Source organism: Girardinichthys multiradiatus, chromosome 2 (genome assembly GCF_021462225.1).
Source record: "Girardinichthys multiradiatus isolate DD_20200921_A chromosome 2, DD_fGirMul_XY1, whole genome shotgun sequence".
NCBI lineage: Eukaryota > Metazoa > Chordata > Actinopteri > Cyprinodontiformes > Goodeidae > Girardinichthys > Girardinichthys multiradiatus.
Window position 1 is genome coordinate 37718741 of NC_061795.1, and position 27194 is coordinate 37745934.

Sequence of the window (27194 nt, forward strand, 5' to 3'; positions counted from 1 at the left end):
TGAATAAGAGAGCAGGTCCCAAGACATACTGCAGCCATGTTTGACCTGGTAAACAGACTGAGCCAGCTGGCTGTGTTTATGGCTGGAATCAGGCCACTATTTGCTGTGTGTGAGAACCAGCCAACAGCAGGTCTTGCCAGGCAGAACTGAGGGAAAAAAGGGGGCTTGCCTTAGTGCCAGAGGTATTTGATTTGAGTACATTAAAATTCAGCAGCAGACAAATTCACATGTATTTAGAATCTCACCTGGACAGGTACACCCTTGGAGACTCATGCTGACTAATTTAAACTATCAAGGGACTGCAGTAGCATGCTTAGGGAGCTGCAAATCAGACTCTAGCATGTTTTAACACATCTCCTCTGCCTTTTATTTTCCATCGTCACACAAATGATCTTTATAAAGTTAAGTGAACACAAGGTGAAAGTAACTTTACACAGCAGCAGAGCTGACAGTACTTGCATGAGAAAATAAAACACTTTCTATTAACCGAGTAAAGGTTTTACAAGTCACTAACTGATTGAAAGAATCTGTAACCAGTGTGGAATAACTGTCTAATTACTGCCGTTTTCAAGGAAGACCCCATCTATCGTGGTCCTAAAGCCAAAATTAGTCAAACTGGACTTTTTTTATGTTTTCACAAACAAACTAAAGACTATTCAACATAAATACTGTGTTTTATTAAATGCATTATTAACTGTAAAACATTTCAGCTCAGGTTTGCTCAGTCCCAGTATTTTAAACTTGTGCTGCAGAAGATCAGTTCAGTTTAAAGCTGAGAGGAAGCTACAAATCACATGCCAACTTTAGCATCAGGTCTACAGGCTAAAAGAATGCACTGAAATTGTCCATTGCTTTGTTTCCATAAACAAAGCAAATAAATAAATCACACCCATGCTGTAAACTGCATATAAATAATTGAGTTTAAGTGTGAGCAGTATCAGGATTTTAGATTTTGAACTAAAATAAGAACACTCAAATTATACGCCAACTTCAGGGTTATTAAACAGCCACAGCAATATTTTTGTCCAGTGCTAGCAAAAAGTTCTCATTTATTTAAATGTTTCTCTACTGGGAACCCATGATGCTGCTGCTGAATGGATATACGTGACATGCATCTTTAATGCTTAAACGAGCCGAACAGAGATATGCTATTTCCAACTAGTTCATACTCAAAGATCTCATTACATCTCCACAAAACATGAAAAAACTTTAATTAGAATTATATACAGTAACTTTGCCAATGAACTACTGACATCCAACGTGAAATGAGTTCTTTAAAGGCGGGCGTATGTGACTAATCTCTTCTCTATCAAGACATCTTTGCACAAGGACACACAAGGATGAGAAGGGATAAAAGGCAATTTACTTGATGAGTTGTAATGTATTGACAAGGACAAATCTGCTCAGCTGTATACCTGTTAGAGATTATAGGGCAGCAATAACTAAAGAACAGCCACCGTTGCAAAAATGTGCATGTTTAAGGAAATAATTGGTTTTATTGTTGCCTCGATGTGTTTATAAATCAAATAGGCTATTTGGAAAAAAGAAATTCCCCACTCGAAAGACCATTTCTGTATTTCCATTGGAAAAGAAAAACAACTTTTTAGCAGATTTTCCTTCCCCATTGTACTCTGAATTATATAATACAACTATGCAAATTACATCCTCTCTTTTGCTCTATTCAGGTAGCTGCAACAATTTAAAATGCCCTAATATATTATGACAAAGCCTGTTATAGAGCTGAAAACCCTCAGTGGCAGAAATGGTAATAATAGGACATGGAGATTAGGCAGAAGAAGAAACCGAGCAAAATAAGGAGCAGAAAATGAGCCAGAGTCTTATATAGTTATTGGCTGGGCTGAGAATTTCCCTCATTGGGAGGCGTTAGGGGAGGATCCTTCTGTCTCTCTGTTAGGAGAGGAAAAGAAGCCCCATACTAAAGAACACTGTATCAACTAAAAGTATGATAGAATCAAGCTGTGTAGTGTTGAGTTTAAAACTGCACATTCATTGATTTGAGACAGACACTTTTTCTCTTCGATGAGGATTTGATGGAGCTAGAGTTTTGGTTTGACAAGGACCCCCTCTCTGTTCAGGCTAAAGCGCACGCGACATCCCGAAAAGAAGCTGATGATTCATACAATGCACATGTTTTATACAATAGATAACATGAGACAGAATCACAGGGATTGGATGTGGAAGGGTCAGGTGGAAACCATGGCTGAGGCTGATTGGTTTCAAGGGAGATGGGGAGAGGAGCTTGTGGGTCAGACCTCAGACCCTCCTGTCCCAGGTGAATCTTGATCCCAGCTGGACACCTTTAAATAAAGGTCAACCTATGCCATGCACAATGCAGCTGACTGGAGTGCTTATCTCCTAAACTAACATTCATCTCACTTCAAGTATTCTCCCTCATGCTCCCCAAACAAGACAGATTTTCATCCACCATGACAGTGGCTGATTTTACTTCTGGTGCACTGCAAAAACTGAAACAAAGAAGACCCAACGCCTTTGAATTCTACTCAATTTAACAGCTACATAGTTAAAACTTGGACCTTACTGGGTGTTTCCACAAGACAAAGATCCCAAATGCACATAGAACGAACAACTTTGGAACAAACAAAGCCGAGTAACGATACACCTCTAGAATGAACCAAACCTCAACAGCATTGGCAACTTGTGGACAGCGTTTGAGTCTTTGGCAGAAAACCATCTAAAATAAAATTAAATAAACATCACATATTCTGCCAAGAGAAGTGTTTAGACACCTTTGACACATGTAATCCAGCTGGATGGTGGTTATGCCACTTAATCTGCAGTTTAGGGTTTTTCAAACCTAGGCCATTTCAACATTAATGGACAGACTGGTAAATGTGCCAAAAATTGCTTTTTGAGACAATTTTATAGGATGTCCACTAGAAGCATATATCTTAACATAAACATTTAATTATAATAAACTGATCCATAGTAATTGCTACCATTGTCAGTTGTTTATAAAAGATGATTTTGTTTCTGGAAAATTATGACAATCACAATTCTAAGGTCAGTCAGTGCAGTAAGTTACAACTTGTGACAAAGTTGTAAATGATAAAATTTTGTAACAGCAAAGAAAAGGAAACAATAGTTGGAAAAGACTAAAAAGTTACTATGAGTTGACAGATTGAGTATATCTCTGTAGCTGCTTCAGGTAAATGCTGAAATACACCTTTCCCTGTTCTATACAAAACCAAAGCTGCCTTAACAATCTTCCACTAAAAGAGCAGATATATTTTTTGGCTCACTGACAGCATTAGAGTGTCATGTTTAACTTAATAACCTCTTATAAACATAATCATTTGGAGCAAAAATAAAGAAGACAATGTACTTTCACCTCTAGAATAAACAGAGAGTCATTCCAAGAACTTCATTATTATTGAGCAAACATTTCATGAAAATCTAGAACTGGGTCATAACTAATCTGGCGAAGCTGCATTTGCACCATGTAGGTAAACTCAAAAACGTCATGTCAAAAGAAGCAAACGCTTAACTTGTGCAACACTTCGGGGATAAAACATAAATGGCATTTAATCTGCTGGCTCAGTGGACTGTTGAGAGCATAAAAACTCACAGAATTGAGCAAGAATTTCTTGTATCAGCTGTGGTTGAGTTATGTGGGGCTACACCTAGAGCAGAGGAAGCTGTTGAAGGCAGTTCCTAGTGTACAGGTTTTACTAATGATGGATCATAGATACCGCAAAACCCATCACTGTGCCCAACTATGTATGAAAAATGAGACAGCCTGTCAGTTTTAACTCCTTAAAATTAACAGAATAAATGTACAGACAGGTCCCAATATAGGGGAAATAGCTCTTGTATCTAGCTTTGCTAACAGCTTCTGTTTTATTTCCCAGAATCTACAGCACTTAAGAGGCATATTGCCACTAATGCAATATGGCAGGTTTCCATATGCGAGTCATAGAAGAAGCCCCTGAGTCCAACACACAACACAATCATACAGAAATAAATACAAAAGCAGAAAATATAGCAGACTAGTGAATTGACTCCACATAAACACAGAATTAGATAACAAATAAAATGTCTGTACCCATTTAGAATGACCCAAAGATCATATTGCCCTACCTTATAAATATATATCACATTTACAACTAAGGTGCATACATAGAGATGGGCCAGTTACTGGTATCAAAGATACCGTTTCAAAATCGCTACAATTGTTTCATCGTACTGCCAGAGAAAGCGCCAAAGTGAGCCGAGCCTTTTCCAGCTTTAAAGGCCCATAAAACTGAGACTCTTCCCTCACTTAAAGGAAAGAGAAATTAATCTAGAACTATTACAGATTGCAAAAAAAACATGGCCAGGGTGTGCAAATCAAAGATGTACCAACCCATCACTAAAACAACACTTTCCAAACTATAAGAGGTCAGGTTATCAGCTGATCACACGGTGGTCCTGGAGCAGATAGCCTAACTTACCTAAATTACTGTTAGCTAATATCAAATTGTTGGACTCCTTTTTTCTAAAGAGCAGAACAGCAAAAACATAATTATTCTTTGCAATAAGCACAACTTTAGTGTAAGTTTATTCAACATATTTATGCTCCAGTATAGATAGCAAAATCAATAAATAAAATAATATTATAACTATTATGATTAAGGTATTATTTTAGCAGCCGTTGGGAAAATTCTGCTACTATTTCAAGTTATTATTTTGTATCTGTCTAAAAAAAAAAAATCAAACTGTCATGTTTTACTCAGGTGTATCATGCAGTGAGTATTTCATAGGGGCCATTGCCTAATATATAGAAAACATTGGTTAAGACAGACAGACAGAGCAGTAAACAGGTAGGATAAATGATTGAGTACCACATACTTCTGTTAATCTTACTGGTTGAAGGCCAAAGAGATAACGTATTTATGTATTGAGTAAGATAGATGGGTGTCCATAAATGCTATGTTAGTCTTGATGATAAACTCCTCTAAATCAAAAGGAAACTGTTTTACAGAATAAAAATCCTTTAAATTAATCAAAAATATATACACGGTTTGAAAATTATGCCAAATGTGTCAGACACCTCCTGCACTGCTCACACAGCAAACCGTGCATTAGAAAAGCAAACTCTGAGTGTCATCAGAAGCTGTAAGAAGAAACATTTATTACACCTTCGCCACCACTGTATGAACGATCAACAGGCCGTCAAAACTGCCTTTCTTCAGTTTCTCAATAAATTATCACTCAGTAGTCAACTGTTCTTGTGAAACCCCAACATTCACTCTCTTCTGGCACACCCTGTAAGCTGCTGATCTCACTTCTGTCAAATTGCTTCACTCTTGTAGTAAAGCTTGGCTGTGGACTGTCTTTACAACTCTTATACATGATTTCTGCCATGGGCAATGAAGTGGATACACAGACTGAACAAAAGCAGGCTTTAATACTGTGTTTGCAAAGCTACAGAATGATGTTTCCTTTAAATTAAAGAAGGAATTCATTGTCGCCTAAGAGACGTGCCCTAATTCTCTCGTCTGCTCAGAAAGTCAGATATCCCTCCAGGCACCAATGAGTAAAAATGAGCTTGCATTTGTGTCAAATTTGAAAAGTAGACTGATCCCTGGGAGAAAATTCAGTTCACAAATTTAAAGAGCACATCAAATGTTTTTATGCATGCATGAACCTAAACCGTACCACACAAAGCTTACATACAAATCGTCTGATAAGAACACATAAAGGGAGATAGCTGGCTAAATATGAGGTGAATTTGCAATAATAATGATATAAAAAGTGTCATTCTCCCCCAGGTAGATGAGCTCAGCTTACCTTTCACCTGAACTGCAGGAGCAACAGCATTCAGAGGCCTGTGTTGGAGCCACCAGTCTCACCTGCAGGCATACAAAAGTAAGAATAAGGTTTCACTTTAACTCTCTCAGTACAAACGAACAAAAACAGCCTCACCCCTGACGTTTCTCCTTCCCATGTTCCTCCTGTACTCACCACTGTGCTAAAGCTCCACCCAGTTCGATCTCAGCGACCAAGGGAGCTACCAACATATATCAGTTTTCTCACATACACACAGCACTACAAGTCAATTAAAAGTAGAAGTTCAGTTCTAACATTATAAACAAAATCCCCTCCTCAAAAATAGACGATTATAGTGACAAAGATTTCAATGACACACAATAAATAAAAGAAACTATCACATTCATAGAGCAATAGTACTTTTACTCTAAACACTCTAAACAACAATGGGAAGTGGAATGCTGGTAGGGATATAGCAGGAATCTGATAAGACAGTTCTTTGTAATTTTCAGATAAACCTAAGTAAATTTAATTTGAATGAACCCTAGCTCTAAGAAACTTATCACTAAAACTGTTTGTAAAGCAATACTTTAAATATTGTGATACGCTGACGCAATTCAAGATGATATGTTGTCAGATATACTGTACATTTGATCCAAAGTGCTGAGAATGTACACTCAAGTGGAGAAAAGTGTGGTATTTGGAAATTTATTAGGAGATGCGCTTCTCAGCTACAGATCAGAACCCACCAATGTTTGCTTGATTGCTTCTGATCTGTGATCAGCAAGCCAAATATTGAAAAAAATCTAATTTTTTCCACCTGCTCATTCAATGCTTCAAAACTAAGAAATTATTTTCAATCAGTGAACCATCAACCGACATCATATGGTGTGTTTCACGTTTTTTTTAGTTTAAGAGAATCAGATAAAACTTAAAGACATAATTGATGTTTAAATACAGACAAATGAACAATGAAAACAGTCAAATTTAAAGTGAAGCTGAGCTGACACTTTTGTATCCTGCTCAACCAAATCACAACACACATTTTATCTAGACAGGTCCAAATTAACATAATGCTCTGCTGGGAGGAACGGTTCTCTGAAATAGGTGAAGTGCAAAGAATAGAAGTTAGCTTCTGAGCTCCAGATCCCCACATATCAACGTGACTTAATAGGTGCTATTAACATAGCAAAAGTCTTAACTTTAAAATAAATAGAATTGTAAAGATAAACAAATAAAAATATACTTGTAGTTAAAAGAAGGCGAAAGGAATGTGGTGTTTTACTACCAAAAGAGAAACCTCTTGGAGGTCACACTGCAGTGGGTCATAGGAGAAACACTTGGGGACCCATTTTTTCTTAAAGAAAAAGCATTACAGAAAATCCAATTATCACAAACTAAAAATATTACAGTGAACATCAGAAATCAAGAAACAATCATAAATTTCCACTCCACCAGAACTTGGCATTGATCTGAGGTCTCACGAAAGAAAGCCAAGACTGACCTACATGAGGCAGTCCAAGCTTGGGTAATAATCAACTGGAAAACCAATAGCTGGAAAATGGATTGGGAAGTTGTGTTGGAACTGTCCAATCTGTGCCTTAGGTCCTATCTCAGAGCAAAAGAGGAAGCAATAACAGTGAAGCATTTTTAACCTAAATACAAACTGAACTGAAAGAAACAAAAATGACAGTGCATGTGTGGGACAAACAACGCAAAGAGAAGGAACTGCAGAGAAGATGTGGCCAAACACACCATAAATGGAGAGCTAAATATCAAACAAGCATCTTGAAAAGTAAATATATACTCAAAATCATAGATTATTTTCCTTAAGAGAAAGAATGGCAAAAATACACATGTACAAAGTATGCACACTAGAAGGAGGGAAACCATGACCCAGAAAGTGACAGGGTTTAGGTGAAAGGATATCATAGCTCCAGAATCACCAACACTCAGCTAGCTGTCCCACATTTCTTCACTCACACCAGGTGTTGAAGTATCATCTCTGGTGACAGATTTACTCTACAAAGTCAACTTCTTGCCACACAGAAATGATGCTCTGCTCTTTTCCTGAACTGTTCTACTATCTACTCATGTATATTAGTCTACATTATTTTCATGTGCTTCATAAAAGCAACAGCTAACCCCAATAGCCCTGAGTGTTGAAAACCATGAGACAATGGCTTGCTGAAACACTGTCACATTCATCTTGTATACACAGCACTCTGCGTGCTCTTCTTCAAGCAACATCAAGTAACATTTACATAAGAGCGCTGCCAGTTGGGCAACTGTTTCCAAGTCAAAGCCAGATCCTGTCCAGAGACTTATTATCTGGTGTCTTGGACATGGGACCCCTAAAGGATAAGGACAGCCTGAATTAAAAGTATTAATACATAGAAAGATCCATAAAACAATATGTAATATCTCACATTTTCCTTAACTTAATATGTTTATCTGTTTCCTGCTAATACATTCACATTGATAGGAGATACAGGCATGTTAGCAACTGTTTAAGTAATAAACTAAGCTGTTATCGCACTGTAAGCTTCATATACTGTTTTTATGAGCTTTTACAGAACATTGTGATTTATATTTAAGACTTTTATCATTCGCTAGCTGAATGACTTATTTACTCAATAACAGTAACTTAACTTACAGGCTATTTAGCATGTGAGCCAATTGCTTTTTTACCTAGTTGTCTAACTTCCAAACAGCAGCTATACAGTCAGCTATACGGCCACCTGCTGTTAGATATAATTTATTGATGTCAAAACAACATTTTCTTACAGTAGATTATGAGTAAAAAAAAATATATATTTTAAATTATCGAAGCAAGTTCACAACTTCCCTCTGGAAGGTACAAATTGATGTTGAAAGCTAATAGAAAAATCTCTCATGTCATTCGGCACACATTTGTACCCTAGAAAATGTGTATAAATCGAGCAAAATGGCACATAAGGTAACAAGATATTTTGATTTGAATTTCCTACAAAAAACAATAACATGCCAGGCGACAAGTTCGCTGTGACAGGGCCATTTGCTGCCCTGCATCACGAGTAAAGATGGAGAACTTTCTTTTGATTGTGTCTGATTGGTGATTAGCGGATCAAATGCTGAAAAATATATATTTTTTCCTGTTCATTAAATGCACCAACATGAATTAGTATATTTCAGTGTGTTAACACATTAAATAACGGCTGAGTTTTGATGTCCTTTTTTTTTTTACTTTAATAAAGGTAAAGATAAAAGTTCACAAATCAACCTAAAGGTGTAGCCTGGAATATATGTTATGTTGCTTAAATAGGGATAACATTATACTGTATTTCCTTTATTTTCTGTTGGATTTAAAACTACTACCTTTATCAGAGAACTTGCAGGATGTGTTTTATGCGAAATTATCATAATAAAAAACGTCTGAATCAGTCAAAATTGGATTTGGAAGCTCAGACCTTGAAAACTAGAAATTTGTGCCGGTTAGCCCTGATTGGAGCATCTATATTCATGGGCATGGGCTTCTCTGAGACTTTCTAACGCCTAAAATTGAGATGAATATATTTAAATTCTGTCTTTATATTACTATACTATTTATATTCTGTCTTAAGGCCCAGCAGAAACCCAGCTAAATGTATTCTTTTCCAAACAATCAGCTCCATGATGTTTGTTGCTGATGTGAACCTTTTCTTCATTAATTCTTTAATGAGGTGGGCACTCCTCATGATTTGAGACTATTCTTTTTAAATAATGTAACATTTAATAGTTTCAATTTGTCCTAAGAGTCCAAACCTTGACGGTTCCATTAAAGGCAGTTGGAGAAGGGAGGAAGGTTGGTTAGTTGCAGGTTGGGATTTTTGCACCACAGTGTGAACTGTGCGTTTGCCTGGTAGATAGAAAGACCTTGGTGTGAAGTAAGACCTTTGGTCCCACAGCTATAGCAGGGATGAACTTGTGGCCGAGGAAGAAAACAGAACACCACTGAGCCTCTGGAGTTCTGACAATGAAACCCAGAGGAGAATGCCAGAGCCACAAAGACCATTCTAGCATTAGAACTGGGAAAACAACTAATGTGTCTGTTCTAGCCAAAAAAATTAAAACGAGATCAAAAGTCCATAAGTCTTATAAAAAATGGTTCCATAGCGCAGATGCAAAGACTGTGGTGCTAGTCTTTTCTAAGCTGCTTTGACTGTTCTCGCCAACTCGGCTCTGTAACCACCAACCTCTGAGGCATAACATCAGGCTTACTTCTAAAGTCCCCCCCACCCCGTCGGACGCCTCCGTCCTCAAGTTCCTCACACAGATATGGGAAGAAAGCATTGTAACATATAAAGGTTTGAAGCCTGTTAACTCTTATAGACACAAGCCGGCTTGGCGGTGTGCTACTCTGCTGGCTGTCGTGTCCAGGTGGGACCAGGCAGCGGGCTACAGGAGGGTCTGCAGCATGTGGGGTGGGGGGGTTGTGCCCTCTTCTTGGATGTGGGGTCACCAGTGTTTGAATCAACCAAGCGGCGATAGTAGAGTTGAGCTAGATAATGTTTTTCCCTGGGCTATCTTTGCAGTGTCAGTGATGTGGTGCGTTTGCGTGGCTGGGGACCTCTTGCCGGGTGAGTTTCTCCCATCTTGGTGTGGGGTCGGGGGTTTCCGTTGTGGACGTGGTGTTCGGTGGTTTCTTATTTTTTCCTTTTTGTTTCTGTCTCCATGACCTTAACAACATAAATAATCCCAAAGCAGTTTCTGATAAAGTTTCTTTTATAAACATCAAGCAGAGCATTAAAGCGTTAGCTTTAATGTTTCTGCACGGTAAAAAAAAAAAAAAAAAAAAAAAAGACAAGCTGAGTGTTGAACAACTGGAAGCACAATTTTTGCTGGGGTACCCCATTTAAACTGAAGTCAGATGATGATCCCATGCTGTGGAAACCAGCCAGTTTCTGAAACCAAAGAACGATCTCAAAGGTTATAGAAATGCCTTGCTGCTATAGAGCTGCTTAACATGGACAGCTAAAGCTTGGAGTCACAAGTTTCCATTTAGTGGAACATGGAAGTGTCACTTTTCCCACCCTAATGAGTATTTTATTAGCTAGACACAGAGCCCACAATCTCATAAGTACAATCCTGAGAAAATTAATATCATAAAGCAGCGAAGCTGCAAAAATACATAACTGGGTGGAAGGTCAGCAGCTAATGAAATGTCACTTTTTGAAAAAATCCCCAGTCAGAGGCCGAAAATTAGGGTTAATCTGATTCTGAACACAGGACCATGATGACCCTCCAAATGAGGGTTTAAAGGGCTGCAGACGTTAAACTCCTGGCAGCGCTTATTTCATAATAAATCAGAGTTAAAGTAAGTAAAACAAAACTGAAACAGCCCTGCTGCATGTTATCTCATGAAATAGCAGATTATCAGCATTTGACAGGATGTGTCCAAATAGCTGGACAATAACAGAAATTTAACAAAAGCAAAACAAAGTAGTCAGTATCACACATACACACCAATCTGAACTAGACACATCTGTAACTGTGCACAGTTCACCTGGTTTAGGGGTAGAAAAATGGCAAGAAACTTTGCAAAGTTGATCCACAATGTAAAAAGGCTGATTATTATTAAAGTTAGGCATGGAATCTTATGAGATTTTTATAGCTGGGTCACCTTGAGTAAAAATAAAAAACAGAATTTTACACTAATTACAGAAAAAGTACAACAATCATGTATTACAGGAACAAAGTGCTTTTAATATAAACAGAGAAGTAACAATAATTCTTGTTTTTATTCAAACTCAATTAAAAGACTGCCGCACATTAAGCTATCAAGTAGTCTAACTGAAAAAGCTTATAGAAAAGTTATGTTTCCATTTTTTCAACAGTCTTATAAATAGAAAGTCTTGTCTTTGACTCACTTTTGTAAAAAGAAATTTAAAAAAAAAAATGTAAAAAGGTACTTTGCAGTATGAATATTTTACAAACTCAGAACATTGCTTATCTTAGCAAGGAAACTATAAACCTTTCAGCACACATGCTTTCATGTTATTCCTTTTAACTGTACTTGTAAAGCTTTAAAATAACCTAGAACAAATACCATCTTTCTTGGCTCACCAAGACAGATTTTTTTTTCCTGATAAAATGTGACATTTTGTGACAAAAGGACCTTGTTTCAGTCACAAAAGCCACACTGCAGCTGTAAGGTATTGCTAAACAACAACAACAACAACAAAACAAATCTGCAGAGGAGGGGCATCTTGGCACAACACAGCCTGCTAAAGTGCATTTGCTGTCCTGAAGTAGCGAGGCATCTTCTGTATGGAACCATATTAGTCTAGATTCCCTGACTAGATGTTGGAGAAAGCATTTCCATCTCACGGGAGCTGAGGAAGCACGAAGCCACTTATATAACCAGAAGTAATACATTCTCACTGCGAGGAGCAGTCGCGCTCAATAGTTTAAAGTCTATATTTCTCATAAGATTTTTTGTTTATTTCTTTAAAGAGGTTATATTTTTTATATACATACTGGCTATTTTTATTGACATCTGGGGGAATCCTAGAAAAAAAATTAAAAATAAATAAATAAATAAATTATATATATATTATATATATATATATTACAGAAACTATTATCACAAAATAAATATTTGGTTGTTTTTTTTTTTAACCAGCTCAACAATAAACAAAGAATAAAATATGTTAACTAAAGAAAAAAACGTCAGATTTTCTATATCAAAGGCATGTGGAAATCATTGTAGATCCAAAACTTAAACAGGGCTTTGCACGCCTGTCTTATTAAAAGAAAGGCATTCTGTTTGATTGAAAAGAATTGAAAAAGAAAGTTTACTGAATTCTTAGCAATAAGAACAAGATTTGGGTCAATCTTTTGAGTCACATTTGTTGTATTTAGCCAAGTTTAATAAATTATTAACATCAGATTAAACCAAAGTCTGCTTTTAGGTAAAGGTCACTGAATAGATGTGGTTCTGTTTAAAATGAAATTAAAATGTAAAAAGTGGGGTTATTAAAAGACAAATACAGTGTACTGTAGTTAACATGTTCCCTTAAAAGGTTTTAATTGGTTGCCAATAATATTGCCCTAATTAAAAATTAAAATGTCTCCATCTTTATCAACCACCTGTGCAAACAGGCCAGATTGATTTCACTCTTGATTTGGAGTCAGGGGCCACCCAAGATCAGTCCAGGGGCTGCAAATGGCCCCTGAGCCACACATTGAATACCGCTGAAATAAGTAAAAGGTTAAATCTTTGCATCAGATGGGACTAAGTGGCTCTCGTCAACCAGGACAGCCCCAATCTTTTAGCTAAAATCCAACCAGCTGCTGGTGGTTAAACATGTTATTCCTTCAACTAAAAGCTGGGATTTCATAAATAAATAAAAGCACTGTCCACCCACAGAAAGATTCCTAAAGAGCTCTTCAGACTCTCCACCGCCTTTTTGCCTTTAGTTCATTCACTACAACACTCTCTCTGTTTGCCATTCACAGCAGAGCAAAGCCACGGTTCTACTTGATAAGCTTAGGTCCAATATCATTATATATCCCCACCTGATTAGGGCAAGGCAGACGGTCATGTGGCACGACCAGACATAGGTGTTTACAGATAAGCACTGCTTAAGCCAAGTTGTAAAATGTAATAGATGTTGAATGGTCTGGTTATTAAGCATCTACTCTATCTGAAGATCCATTACACTGATACTATTTAAGGCAGCAAGCTCGGAGGAATGTGATATGCAAATTGGAAAAGCGTATGTTGTCAATGATTTAATGACCCACTGCCAATGGTCACACGACATTTATGACCTTGAAATGCTTTCCGCTTCCATCTCAGATATTGACAGCCTGACGTTTTGCAGATAAACCAAAGTCATGACTGATGCTAGTCTAAAGCAGAATGAAATGAAAGGCTGTTTTCTGTCTGAATAACCCCCTACGGGGCCTGAAGATGTAGATACAGAACTCTGACAGAAAAAGAAAGTGTTCATAACCTGTTTTTTTGTTTTGCTCTGCAGCAGTTTCCCCTATACCTCCTAACATCTCACTTCCATGACTCTGGTAATTATTTCCTCCTGCAGCAATACCATGCCAGGCCAGATTTTTTTTTCTGTCCTTTAATTTCAGTGACAATTCCAACAACACAGGTTGGTACTAGATTGTCATGGTTGGATAATGCTGAGTAAAAACACTGCCGTTTTACAGCATCTCAGCATTAATGATCAAACTGCTATTTTCTCACAAAATACTGTCTTTTTGCTGTTATTGTCTCTAGAGTAACACAAGAAAAATAACACTGATGTTAGCTGGTTAATTAGCTAGGTAGCTACATCAGCAGTTAAATCATTAACTCTTAGTCTTTTATTTATGACTTTTTTTTTAGATATGGCTATCATGTTTAGTTTTTGTGAGTAGACATGAGATTATGAAATCCTCATTATACGATAAGCTTGAACAAAAACAATGTGATCAACATGATCACATTGTTTTTGTTCAACACTGAAAGCGACAAAATCTTGCCAACTGCAGCTTGAACAGGACGATATATCAACAGTTATATTATTGTTATCAATAACATTTATATATTGTTATTTTGATAGAAGCTAAATTATTTCACAAACTCCCAACTTTCTCTTTGCTGAAATTAGGTCAAATTTTAGCCTTTTTTTAGCCAGCTTAAAGGCTTTTTTTTTTTTTAACAACAGGTAGGAAAGCGGCAGCACTGAGCTACGCTATGCTTCATACAGTCAGAAAAAAATATGATGGCACATCAGTTTTTCTCTGTTATCTCATTAAAAGGCCTTTAATCCCTCAGACTCAATTCAAAATAAAATATTTTGCTCTTTTGTCTTAAATTATGCTAGAAATTCAGACAATGATGCTTTTTTTCTATTCAAGGTGAATAATAACTTTATTCACTAAAAATGTAGGCACACACGCCTGATCCTAATCCTTTGCCTCGCCGCTACACAATGTTTAAGTAGCTTTAGGTTTTAGAATCCAATAACGACCTGCTAAGCAGCTTCTTTTCTCTGATAAGTTTAAAACTAATACGGAAAGAGACGTTCTGTTGTCATTTCTGACGGTGTCCTTTTTCAGAAACACTGAGGCTCAGAACAGCTAGGCTCTGGATGCTGGTCCTATAGGCAAACACAAACCAGGTGAAATGTGGGTAAAGTGTCAAATCAAGGTCAAGAATCACTGGCTTTCTATTTTTGCTTTATTTATGGAGGATGCCTCCTGCACTTAGCATGCATAGTGTTCAATGATAAATCAAGATGCAGTGATCAGGCTTTTTCTGGCCAATATTAGTTTAATTTATTTGTCTGTTCTGCATGTTTGGCAGTTTTTCTGAGGTATGATCTGCCAGTTTGAATGCAGATTGATTCAGATTGTTTAAGGACTACATCACATAAAAGACAAAATGTGCTACAGGTTCTTTGATAGAGATGGCAGTTTTAAATCCAATATGTCCCCAACCCTTACCTGATGTTTATTAAACTCAAAAAGGCCATCAAAATGCATGCTGTCAGTTGCATTTATAGACTGAAAATGTTTGCAATTTTATGAACAGTAAAATAAATCTTATTTTTCGGTACTTTGCTGATTACTGATTACAGCTGATCTGAGAAAATCTGTAATTCCGATGTGTGGCCGACTAATTGTGTACTTCAATTACAATGTCCGTAAAAGGGAGTAATAAGTCGTTTCTCAGTGCTATGGAGTAATGATTACACTACAGTTCAACATATCAGAGGAGCATTGCAATTTCCAGTTGAGGACTTTAAAAAAAAAAAAAAAAACCTGCGTTTCATTTACGTTACATAACCTAGTACAAAATCTGCGACGTCGCTTTTCACTCTGGTAACAAATCCCACACTTAATTAATGCACATCTAAATTCAATAATCATAATAAAGAGCGTTATCCACAAACGCAGGAGAGGACAGACGCCTACTGGTGCTGATCAACGCATGAAAACCATACAAGTGAACCTATGTCAAAGGCAGCCGCTTTGCTGCTACTTTGGAGAGATATGTTTTGACCTACATTATGCATGACATTTAAATGTCTACACATCTCATTCCCATTACCTACATTTTCGCCAATGTATTAAGGCAACATGACGAGATATTCGAGCCATTACAACGACGCGCTGAGCATTCTGATTCTTCAGATTAAAGAGGAGACTGATGGAAAGTACACAAAACAACTATGGTTATTTCGGTGACGAGGGCTCGGCCACACGGGCTGGTACAGTAAACAGGGGAACATTATCGCGCTTCGCTGGGTCGTGTTCGCGAATTCTGCTTCCTACACCTACAGCGGTTGATAACAGAGAAGTGAACCGAATAGATATAAACAGAATCCAGGTAAATGTATTTGTCAATGTTTCCCAGCCATCATGGGCACAGGCTTGGCTACCTGTTAATGCAGAGAGGGTGACGGCGAGGGAAAACTGCCGCCGCATGGGGCACGGTTTGCTCCGCTAATGTGTTGGTGAGGGTTAACTTTGGGGAGAAAGCTAGTTAACGTTAGCCCCTCTGACCATTTCATCAGGCAGCCAAATACACTGCGGTGTTACAGGAATAATACAGGGAAATAAGGCGAGTCCAGGGTGTCTGAAATGACCGACAAAACCCTCCCCGTTCCCTATAACGGACATGGGAGCTGCCATGGCTAGCTACACGTTAGCACATTAAAACCGACGTTAGTTGAAATAATCGGAGTAACTAAAAATAGCAAGTTATCCTCCTCGTTTTGCTGTCGTGTTATAGCAGGGAAGCGACAAACTTACCGTTTGTTGAGTCAGCACTCATACAGTTTCGCAAATCTCTTCCCAGTCAAGTGTCATAGCAGGGCGATGTGGTACCAGCTGGGTGGTGGGGGACGGACGGACGGTTGGAGTCTGCCGGAGGAGAAGTTGCTCTGTTTCAACATGGAGAGCGCAGAAAATCGACTACATTCTAGTTGCTGCGGTTTCCCTAGTGAGCTCTGGCGACTCCTGTGGTCACAACTGGATACTACAACCACGGGCGAGGGTGCCTTGTAAACGTTTTTGCACCTCTTAAACTTTTCCACGAGTTGTCACGTCACAGCCACACAGTTTAAAGCAATTTACTAAGATTTTATAAAATAGACCAACACAAAGGTACAAACAATCATGAAGTGTGAGTAAAAGGACACACTTTTTTTGAGAACTACAAATCTGAAAAGTGTGGCGTGCATTTGTATTCAGCTTCCCTGAATGGCTATGTCTCTACCAGCTATGCACATTCAGACTGAAATGTTTGCTTAATGTACTTTGCAAAATAGCTCAACATCAGTCAGACTGGATTGAGGGTGTCTGTCAACAACAATTTAAAAGCATTGTCAAATATTCTCAATTAGATTTAGGTCTGAAGTTTGATTGAAGCATTCTAAAACAGAGATATGTTAGATCTAAACCATTCTGTTGTAGCTGTGGTTCTATATTTAGGGTCACTGTCCTGCTGGAAGAATAACCTCCACCCTGATTTCAAGTCTTTTGCAGCCGCTTTCAGAATTACCCTGTATTTAGTTCCATCCATCTTTCAATTAAATCTGACTGGCTTGCCTGTCCTTGTTTAAAAAAAAACATAATCACGGTAGCATGTTTCACAATGAGAATTGTGTGTTGAGGATGACGTGCAATGTTAGTTTACTGCCATAAATAGCATTTTGCAAGTAGACCAAAAAGTTTAAGTTTTGTCTCATATGACCAGAGCACCTTCTTCCACATGCTAGCTGTGTTCCCTATTTAGCTTGTGGCAAACTGCAAACATACTAGTTCATTCTAGTTATCCATAAAAGCAGGATTTATGAAGTACATGATCAAATGTAATCCTGTATGGATTATCCTACCTTAGCTCTGGATCTCTGTGTCGAGGCAGCTGTGGTCTAGCTAAAGGTTTGGGTTTGTGAGGGAAAGGGGGAAGACAAAAATTAAATAAAGGCTAACAGAAACAGTACAAACACTACAACAGGTAAACATGTTACCAACATGTTACATGGCTTTTCCTACCAAACACATGACGTTGGCCTTAAAGTTATTTAACTGTGGGTGCAATTGGGAGATCAATGTAAAGATGAGTAAATTATTCCACTATAGAATTTGTGAAATTATTGATGTAGATGAAAAATATGGAGGAACCAAGGATTGATCCCTGCAGAAAACCTTTAGTAACATGGAGGGGCTAAGAGAGAAATTACTGTGATTTTGCACACTGCATTCTTTCTGTTAGGTAGTTGGAGAAACAAGACAGAAATTTACCAGAAACATCAATACAGAGAAAAGTATCTCATTAACACGCTTTCCATTTTCAGATGATGGAGAGTGCTACATGAGATTTTCAAAGCTTGGGATATTTTTTTCTAATCTACACGTGCTTTAAACGCCTTTATCCCCGACTTTAAGCTTAATCCCTGACCAGTGTCGTGTGTTCCTCATTCTTCAAGATGCCTTTTGGTTCACTAATGTTTTCTAACAAACCTCTGAACTCAATCTTTGTCTCATCTGACCAAAGCACTTGGTCCAGTTAAATTCCCAGAAGAGTTTAGCAAACTCAATGTTTAGGCTTTTTTCTGGCATTACTTACAACATGTTGGCAGGTAGGTAGTTTTTGACAGTTGTTATAGAGAATTAAAGGCCCAAAGATGTACTCTTTGCTGCAGCTCTACAACTAAGAGCAGGAGACTTTTCACCTTGTCTACCATTCTTATCTTTTATATGTGAAAAATAAACATCTGTCCTCTTCCAGCCTAGAGAATAAAAGAAATGGGCTGCTGTGGCATGTCATATTAATATCCCAGGGTAACAGAATATCATGGATCCCTAATCAAACACTCTTTGAAACTTTTATTAACTTAACTTAAAAATATAAAAAATGCGTTTAAGCATTCTTCAGTTGCATTTACTTTAAAGGGATTGGTAGGGGTGCCGAGGGGCATTTTACACTGCTCCACTTATAATTATTAAGTAATAGGGAACAACATATAGTATTTAAATAAAGCAAAGAAATAGTAGAGAAAAATTTATAATCATTCATTTTAGTTTTACAAAATTATTTTATTGTATTTTAATAATAGATATATCAACATAAAGCAAATTACAATTGTATCTTGACAATGTGCTGGTAATTTCAAAATGTATATAGACTGATTTCGATTGCAATCATATCTATGCAGAAAAAGCAATGCAAAGCCTTATTTGCTCTTAATTTGAGAATTCCATTGGTCTGTTTAGTATAGCTCTAATTGAAGACCACAGTAGAAGAAACAAGCCACAGCCATTTAAATGTCAAATCTATTTTCAAATCCAACTTGTGAATGTGAGACATCAAACAAGGCTGACATGGAGGAGTAAAGGAGGTAGAAGAGGAAATGAGGGAGGGTCTCCTTGATGCCCAACATTCTGGTAGAATCTTATATTACCACCACCTTGATGCCTTAAAGTAGTTACATATAATGCAAACAGTCAATCCAGGTGTTAGTTTGCTGTGGGCCTCAAACGTTTAGGTCTCTGTGAAATGCTTTTTGCCGAGGGAGAACAGCAATAGGTCAGTGTTTATATCTGTAGAAGGTGCAGTTTGCTACATGTAACTTAAAAGTTGAATGCTGCAAAGCTGTGCAAGCTCATCATGCTGTGCAGCATCGTATTATTTTGGTTCCATATGAATCTTTAAATTAAAAAACTAGAAAATAAATTAAAAAGTTTACAATGCAGATGTCACTTTCTTGACAATGACTTGCAAAAGTATTCATACCGCTTGAATGTTTTCGGGTTTTGTCATGAATTCAAAGACACACCCCACTTTGTAATTTTTTAAGCAAATAAACTGGAGAACTTTACTATTTTCCCTTCATCTCCACAAATGATGCACTATTTTAGCTTGTAAAAATGAGAAAAAAGTAAAAACATTTGGAGAAGGAATAAAATGTGGAGAAGATTCATCAACACAGAGACATTTTAGCAATATAGTAAAGCTTTAATCACATTGATTTTCCTAAAGAGTAGATTGTTGGCACAATTTTGCACATCTTTACATCCCATTTCATTTGACATATTTAAGAAGTAGACATTTCAAAATTCAGCTCATTTTACATAATTGCATTGAACCAGCAAGCATCTTACAAAGGATTTTTTTTTTAAATCAAAAAATATTTACTATTTTGTATTCCTATTTCTCATTAAAACATAAGTGCTTCTAATCAGACTATACAAAAAAGAAAAGAACGTACAGGGCTCATGGAAAAGTATGCCCTTTAGAAGATGAAAAAATGAAGCTTATGCTTCTCTGGTGACTTTTACAACACAGGAAGTGACCATAGATGCACAAGAGATGTCACAGGAAGTGATATAACATCAACTTTTTTTCTACAGAATGTACAGCATAGAAAAGACAAAACAAGATAATGAAAAAAAAAAAAAACATCTGAATTAATAATACAAACTGGTGCTTTATAGATTTTCTTAACACATTTAGAGCCGGTAAAATGCTCTTCTTGGAAGAAGTTCCTGAGATGAAATGAGGAATGATAAACAAAACACTCCATTTCAAGAAGCATTGGGCTGAATGTGATATAAACTACTCAAATAGAAACACTTTTTTTAAAAAGTGGACAGTGTAGGACAAATGCATAAATGCATCCAGTGCATTCTTCACATTGCAGTGCATATAAACAAAAAAGACAAATAAACTAATTCATTAAATCACATTGCACAGTTTATATTGGCTTACAGTTAGTCAAGCAAGATTAGAATAATTTAATGTTCCTTTAAAATGTCGTATGATCCCTCTTTTTCAGTTTACAAAAATAAGACAAGAGTGCCCTCTATTGGTGAAAAAGCATACCGGCTGTTTCATTTCTCAAAAGTTTATGTAAAAAAACCAAAACAGTATGCCAAAAAACTACCTGAGAAAAATTAAAAACAGTGAGTCATATACAATAGAAAGCAATTTTAAAACGATTGTGCAGTGCAAATAATATGCAGGTATGAGAGAAGTTGTGGAAGCATACCATATAAACAATGCTGTGGTTTCTTTTATTTTTAACAAATAAATATAAAAACGAATAGGTTTAAACCCTGAAAGTTTGAAGTTTGTCAAAAATGGTGTGACTATGAAAATCAACACAGCACAATTAGGTAAATCTGAATGCCTATAAACCTGTTTGCTCAGTTGTTTCTCACCCTAAACTAGAGGGAGACAAAAAAAATGAAACAGCAGTTTATGATCCCGTTTTCAGGTACTTCATTTTTGGTTCTACGTTCTCATAAATTGAGATGGCAGCTGTGTTCTGATAGATGAGATCCACGTTGTTCCCTGTTCTTGCCCGGATGATGTCCAAGGCACACTGGTTTAAGAAGACATACTGGTCCTGCAGCAATAAAAATAAAAATCAGAAAGGGTTTGTGATCTGAAAAACATGTAAAAGGAAAGAAGGGTGGACACATGCGGTTCCTACCTCTGTCTGCACCATGAGGGGCCGGTGCATTCGCAGATCGTGAACAATGCCGTACACGTCTACAATGTTTTCCCTTTCGATCTGGAAGATCAACCGATCGATGGCTATGAAGGTGCCTGTGCGCCCCACTCCAGCACTGACCGTAAATAACAGAAAGGTGGAAAATGAGAGGAGATAACGGACTATTTTGTAACTCCTGAAGTAAAAATGTCACACTGAATTAAAAAGTTGGTGAATTTGGATGTTGTATCCAACCTGCAGTGAACCACTGTGGGGGAGTTTCTGGAGTATTGGTTCATGTGCTCTCTGACCAAATGTCTGAAGCTGATCAGAAGCTCTGTGGTTTCTGGAACGCCGTGATCCGGCCAGGCTGTGAAATGGAAGTGACGGACTGAACGGACTTCTGTTGTTTTCACCTGGGGGAAAAGCAGGACAGCATTGAAACAGCAGTGAATGAAAATGAACAAACAAGCTCTCAGAATGACACTCCATGATATGTGCACCTTTTGTTGGATACTGTTAGCATGGCAAATGTGTGACACCTGAAATTTGGTGATTTTGTCTGGGGTTTCTTTTTCTGCAGAAACATACATTTTTTATGTCAAAGTCCCTGATGGTCCAGTCTTCTAGAAAGATTTCAGAGGTTGTAGTCACAATGATGTCTTCATAGTATTTGGTGCTAGGACCCCAGTATTGCTCACATTTAACCTGAAAAATAAGGTGATTATTAGTTTTTTTAATTTATGTTGTATTCAGAAACCTTGATGTTTTGTGATGTTACTTTGCATCTGATTCATATTTCATAGATGTCCCTGCCCTTATAAACATTTATTTAAGCTTACTTTTGTAAACACATCAAAGCAAAATACTCTTGTTGTGCTTAAACAAAATATTTTACAATTATAAATATTTATTTAGTTGAATCCATTTAAAAAAATGCAAGAATGCAGTGTAAGAACGGTAAGTTAACATGGGTTGTAATTCAATCTACTTAGATGGAAAAAGGTATGAATTTCCGTGCAAGCTGTTTTGCTTTCACTAAAGCTTATCCAGCATCTGTGTAAAACTCTTCTGACTTCATTGATGAGATCACTGCTTATGGACCAGCATCAGGTATGACACGATAAATGCTTTGTTAATGTTCATACTCACCCTTCCTTGTTCATTACAGCGTGTTAGCATGACCAGAGTGTGCACGTTCTTCTCCCACATCATCCTCCAGAACTCATTGACTGTGGCAGGCAAAGGTCCCTGAGCTGCAATGAACTCCTTCCGGGAGAGGTAACCCTGAGAGACGAAAACACAACATGAATGATCTAAAAAGTTAAGTGCTCATGGAGATTCTCAAATTGGGCATGAATGTAGATTTAGTTTGATGTCGACCCATGAAGTTAAGGATATTAGTTATACTCTTCCACAAGGTGTTTTAAAGTTACTGAAGCATTGACCTGAAGCAACGGTAAATAGTGTCAGTACACACCGGCATGTAGTTAGCATTGATGTAATCTTCATTTGGACTTCCACGGACAACAGAGAGTTTCACCCTTGAAGAGTCATCTAGGAGGCGAATAAGTGTGTGAATGAAACATGAATGATTTGTTTATGGGTAAAAAATAAGGTTTTAGATGTTCCACTTTATGCACTTTAAAACATATGCAGTCGGGAATTCCATGTGTTACGGCTAACAGATTACTGTTTGAAGAATGAGGATTAGCATTTAAAAAAAACAAAAGGACCTTTAATGTGACTTACAAGGAAGCACGTTGTTGTAGCGATTTTTGGGCTTGTTCTCCAGAGCCAGGGCATGCAGTTTTGCCTGAGCTGTACCAACAGGCTTTATGTCCTTTCAAAAGAGAAAACATGCAGTTTAGTTAGATGAATGTACGGCTACAGTAGAAAAAAACAACCTATTACTTCAAGAAATTAGTAAACCCTGCTGAGATGTCTTTTTGCGTGTAAAAATATGGGCACACTCTCAAATTTATTTACACACAAGCCTTAAAGGGAGACAAATTATTGATCTACTTTTTCAACATTTCTACACGGAAGTTATAAACCTCACTAGATGAGTTGGAAACACGGCTCATTCTTCTTTAACTATTTGTTTATCCTAACCACTGGACAAACGCACGTGCAGCTGTTTGTCAGAGATTCAGGCCATGCACGAATGTTGTAACTGATATACATGAAGCTTAGCTGCACAAATAAGAGTACCTGTCTCTCTCAGCTTCAGTGGCCAAACGTGCAGTGGCACAAAAGTGTAGTAAAATGAAAAACAAGGCTCACACCAGAACACCATCATCGCATGCTTTACTGATGGAATGCAAACTGCAAAAAGTCAGTTTTTTTTAAGAAGCAGTGATGTTTCTCCTTTCATTCGTTCTAGCAATTGGGGGTGGGTGTGTGACCAAGCTCTTGACTTCTCACCCTGAAAATAGGTTACATCTCAAGAGGTGCGGCAAATTTATTTTGTAATAAGACAAGTCAAAGTACTTTACATGATGAAAACATAAGAGGCATAAAAAAGTACATTGCAGTGGCATAATGGAGGAAACAAAAGTTGGACTACAGACTGACATGAATGATGTTTTAGTTAAATAGAACAATCACAAATAAATCTAAAGAAAGGGGGTTTTATCCTTCAACAAAAAGTTTTCTGAAATATTTGTAGAAGCATTCATAGGTGCCAGATTTCATACCCTTGTGACCAATGATATGACTGAAACACCTTAAAGGATTTAGAGAGTAGACCCGATACTCTTGGCAAACAATGCAAATACAACCCAATAATTACCACAGGAAATAAGCCTTTTTTGCTATATAACTTACTCTGCATTGCTCTCAGAAGGCTATTTTTTTGGGTTAACCTCTTTTTAGGAAGAGAACACAACCTTCAATAATTTATTAATCTTAAGTTTGATATAATCCATTTTTTCATCTTTTTTGCCACAATACATTTGTTATATTTCAAAAAAGACAAATTTCTATTTCTAAAAAATACACATCCAGGTGCCACTATAAACCTAAACAAACTTCACTGTAATTAACTCATAATTCCATAATTTCATATAATTCTCTTTAATATACTGTATACACCAGTATTAGGTGGACTTATCTTTATTCACATTCAGAACTGTAAAATATGAGGATGATTTCAATTATATTTAGGCAAGAAATAAAGGAAAGATTTCTTATGTTGAGAAACCTCCAAGTAACATTTTGTTTGCCACATTTACATTACAAAAGGAATTTCGGAAGAAATGATGTGAATAAATAACCTTTTTTTTATTTACTAATAACTGATTGGTAGGGGAATTCAAAAACTGGCAATGCTTAAAAATGTATTTAATGTTTTACCTCAAATTCTTCAGCAAAGCCGCAGTTAGAGTCAGCTTTCTGCTTTCTGTAGTAAGCTTCAAAGTCCTCCACTCTCACAGCCATACTTCTGCTCAGACAACATAGTTCAGGGGGGAGGATACATTTTGTCCAGCAAAAAAACTATAATATATTGTAGAAATTGAATAATTTAATTTAAATAATTTACTTACACTTTGCCCCTAAAAAAATCAAGAAAATATAATAATTACAAAAAGAATTGTGGACTTAGAGTGTAAAATATTAAAAAGCTTAAATACTCACCCCAATGACTGAATCTGAATGTCAGGAGACTCCTTACGGATTAACCTGCAGTACATCACACATAAACAATATAGAACATTTGGCTGTCAACCCCGTTTCAATGCTTGTTTTATTATTATTAAGAGGAAACACCTTCTCCAATAGATGACGAAGCCAATAAGGATGAAAAAAAGTAATCCAAAAATTCCCATCGTTACTCCAACAGCAATCCAAGTGATAACTGAAATATTATAAAAGCAAAGTTTAAAGAGTCACTCTGAAGCAGAAACAAATACGTCACATAAAAAAGAAAATAAGTAAATTCAAGTACTATTTTGGTTTCATCAATGATACCTGGGTCTTTGTCGAGAGTAACACCAGAGAAAACTGTTATAGAAAACACTGAGCTAGATATATTAACATATCCATTTGAATCCGTTGCCAAATAGGTGAACATCACAATGGAATACCTGCAGGATAAAAAAAAAAAACATAGTTTATATTATGTAGATCAATTTCTAGCTCTCAAAATGTTATCTTTACAGTGTATTTTTATTTTTGCTGTATGCTCTTGATCACTGAATATCTTAAAGTAAATATTGCCATAATATTTATATTATGTATATTATAGGATAGTCAAAGCATATTAATAAATAGGCATTTAAATAAGTTTATATGGAGTTATTGCATCTGTGCAAAGTAAGTAAATTAAAGGAATTGTTCAGAATAGTTTTTTGAAGTGTGGTCCTACTCAATTTAGTTGAGATCAGTTTAATTTAGTCTACTTATATGGTGACCATTCACAATAAGCTTCATCTCCAACCAGTTTACATAACAAACTGCTCCAGTTATTATCCATTTCTATAAAATCAATATTATTCTATTCAACCCAATTAATTCCAAAACAATTTGACATCCCAGTTAGATTCAGTTGATTTAGAAAGCCATACCTAATGAAAAATGCCTTTCAAAGGAAACCAGCAGAGTGCTTTAAATGCTTGCTTTAATGCAATTTCAAAGCAGGTTATACAATTACTATCTAACAAACCTTTATACTGCTATTCTTTTTTGTGTTTACAGCTTTTTATGTATAATTCTACCACTGAAGACTAGACATTTAGTTTCCAGTATCAATCTTTGTAAAACATGTTCATGAGTACATAAAATAGGTGACACTAAAATTAAATAGAGTTAATGTCAACACTCAGCTGTTTTCCCTCACTTCCATAAATAACTAAATAATAATTAAATAATAATAATATTCACTGTTATATTGTTTTAGCAGTAGTAGAGATAATTGTTGCTTTTTTGTTTTAAAGTTACATTATATTGCACATCTTTGTTTAAATTGTTGCATTAATACCATGAAACTGGGGTGTTTTTACTTAGATCCATCAAATCTAGACTGACTTATCCTAGACTAAATATAGATTCTTCAAAGCACAATGCAATTTTTTTTGATGTTATAAATTTATAAAAATGCTTGGGTTGGGATTTAATGCCCAGTTTAGGAATCAGGGATCCAGATTAAGACCCTGGTCAAAGCAGGCCAATGTGAAACAGACATTTATATTTTTTACACAAGAACCCTTATAACAATCCTGTAAAAATTGATGGAACAAAACAGTAAATAAATCCCAAAAATAAATCCCCAAAAAATACATGACAGTTTGAGAAAATATACTATCAGACTGTAAAGTGCCAAATATTTTCTTGCAGCAAGAGATCTTTTTTATTTACACTGTGGTTTGCTTCCTTACTTGTAAGTTCCACTTGGATCTAGAACATCGTTCCTATATACCTCCCATGTTGATTTAGTTCCCACGCTAATTTCCAGTGAGTTAGTGCTGCTGCGTGATGTCGTGATGTAGCGGACTACTGTTGCCAGGTATACTTGGGCAGACTTCTTTTTCCAGTCGTCGTAGGTTTTCACCAGGAATTGTTCAAGATTAGAATTCTGGGCTTGAAGAAAATAATACACAGAATAAGATTTTTAACAGGAACCTTATAACATTTTAAAAATATATTTATTGCTGCTATATAAAGGACATTAATGGGTTACAGGAGTATATCTTGATGTTAGGGAGAAGGAAAGAAACCCTACCATTATCATCGCTGGCTACCAGAATCCCAACATGTGTCACTGGTCCTTTAGAGCTGTCTATTAGGTCCGTTTTGATCTTAACTGTAAATGTCTGGTGATCTTTAGTAAGATCTAATTCTTTCATAAAGTTGAGTGGAATTGGTGGTTCTTTTGAAAGATAAAAAGACAGGAATGATGAAATAATTGACCGATCATATATTTAATAATATTAG

The 27194-nt window shown here is 36.6% G+C and overlaps 2 protein-coding genes across 4 annotated transcripts in view; both read right to left on the reverse strand.

The window, feature by feature from the left end:
• The window catches only part of osbpl5 (oxysterol binding protein-like 5), a 54222-nt gene extending 37457 nt beyond the window's left edge, over positions 1–16765 (reverse strand). Inside the window, exons 1-2 of one of the 2 annotated variants that reach the window (XM_047393186.1) lie at positions 16573–16765; positions 5812–5873 (exon numbers count right to left, since the gene is read on the reverse strand). The gene's annotated coding sequence lies outside the window, so the exon portion shown is untranslated. The remainder of the gene's footprint in view (positions 1–5811; positions 5874–16572) is intronic. The other variant, XM_047393204.1, reaches the window with a different exon arrangement.
• Positions 16766–19759: 2994 nt separating this feature from the next.
• LOC124861164 (receptor-type tyrosine-protein phosphatase eta) overlaps positions 19760–27194 on the reverse strand; it is a 57599-nt gene continuing 50164 nt past the window's right edge. For both annotated transcript variants that reach the window (XM_047354696.1, XM_047354690.1), the window contains 14 exons: positions 26983–27129; positions 26639–26840; positions 25233–25348; positions 25032–25119; positions 24900–24944; positions 24809–24817; positions 24618–24705; positions 23013–23103; positions 22741–22817; positions 22413–22547; positions 21852–21968; positions 21516–21676; positions 21261–21396; positions 19760–21173 (listed from right to left, as the gene is read on the reverse strand). In XM_047354696.1, coding sequence (XP_047210652.1) covers positions 21024–21173; positions 21261–21396; positions 21516–21676; positions 21852–21968; positions 22413–22547; positions 22741–22817; positions 23013–23103; positions 24618–24705; positions 24809–24817; positions 24900–24944; positions 25032–25119; positions 25233–25348; positions 26639–26840; positions 26983–27129 — 1562 coding nt within the window. In that variant the 3' untranslated portion in view covers positions 19760–21023. The remainder of the gene's footprint in view (positions 21174–21260; positions 21397–21515; positions 21677–21851; positions 21969–22412; positions 22548–22740; positions 22818–23012; positions 23104–24617; positions 24706–24808; positions 24818–24899; positions 24945–25031; positions 25120–25232; positions 25349–26638; positions 26841–26982; positions 27130–27194) is intronic.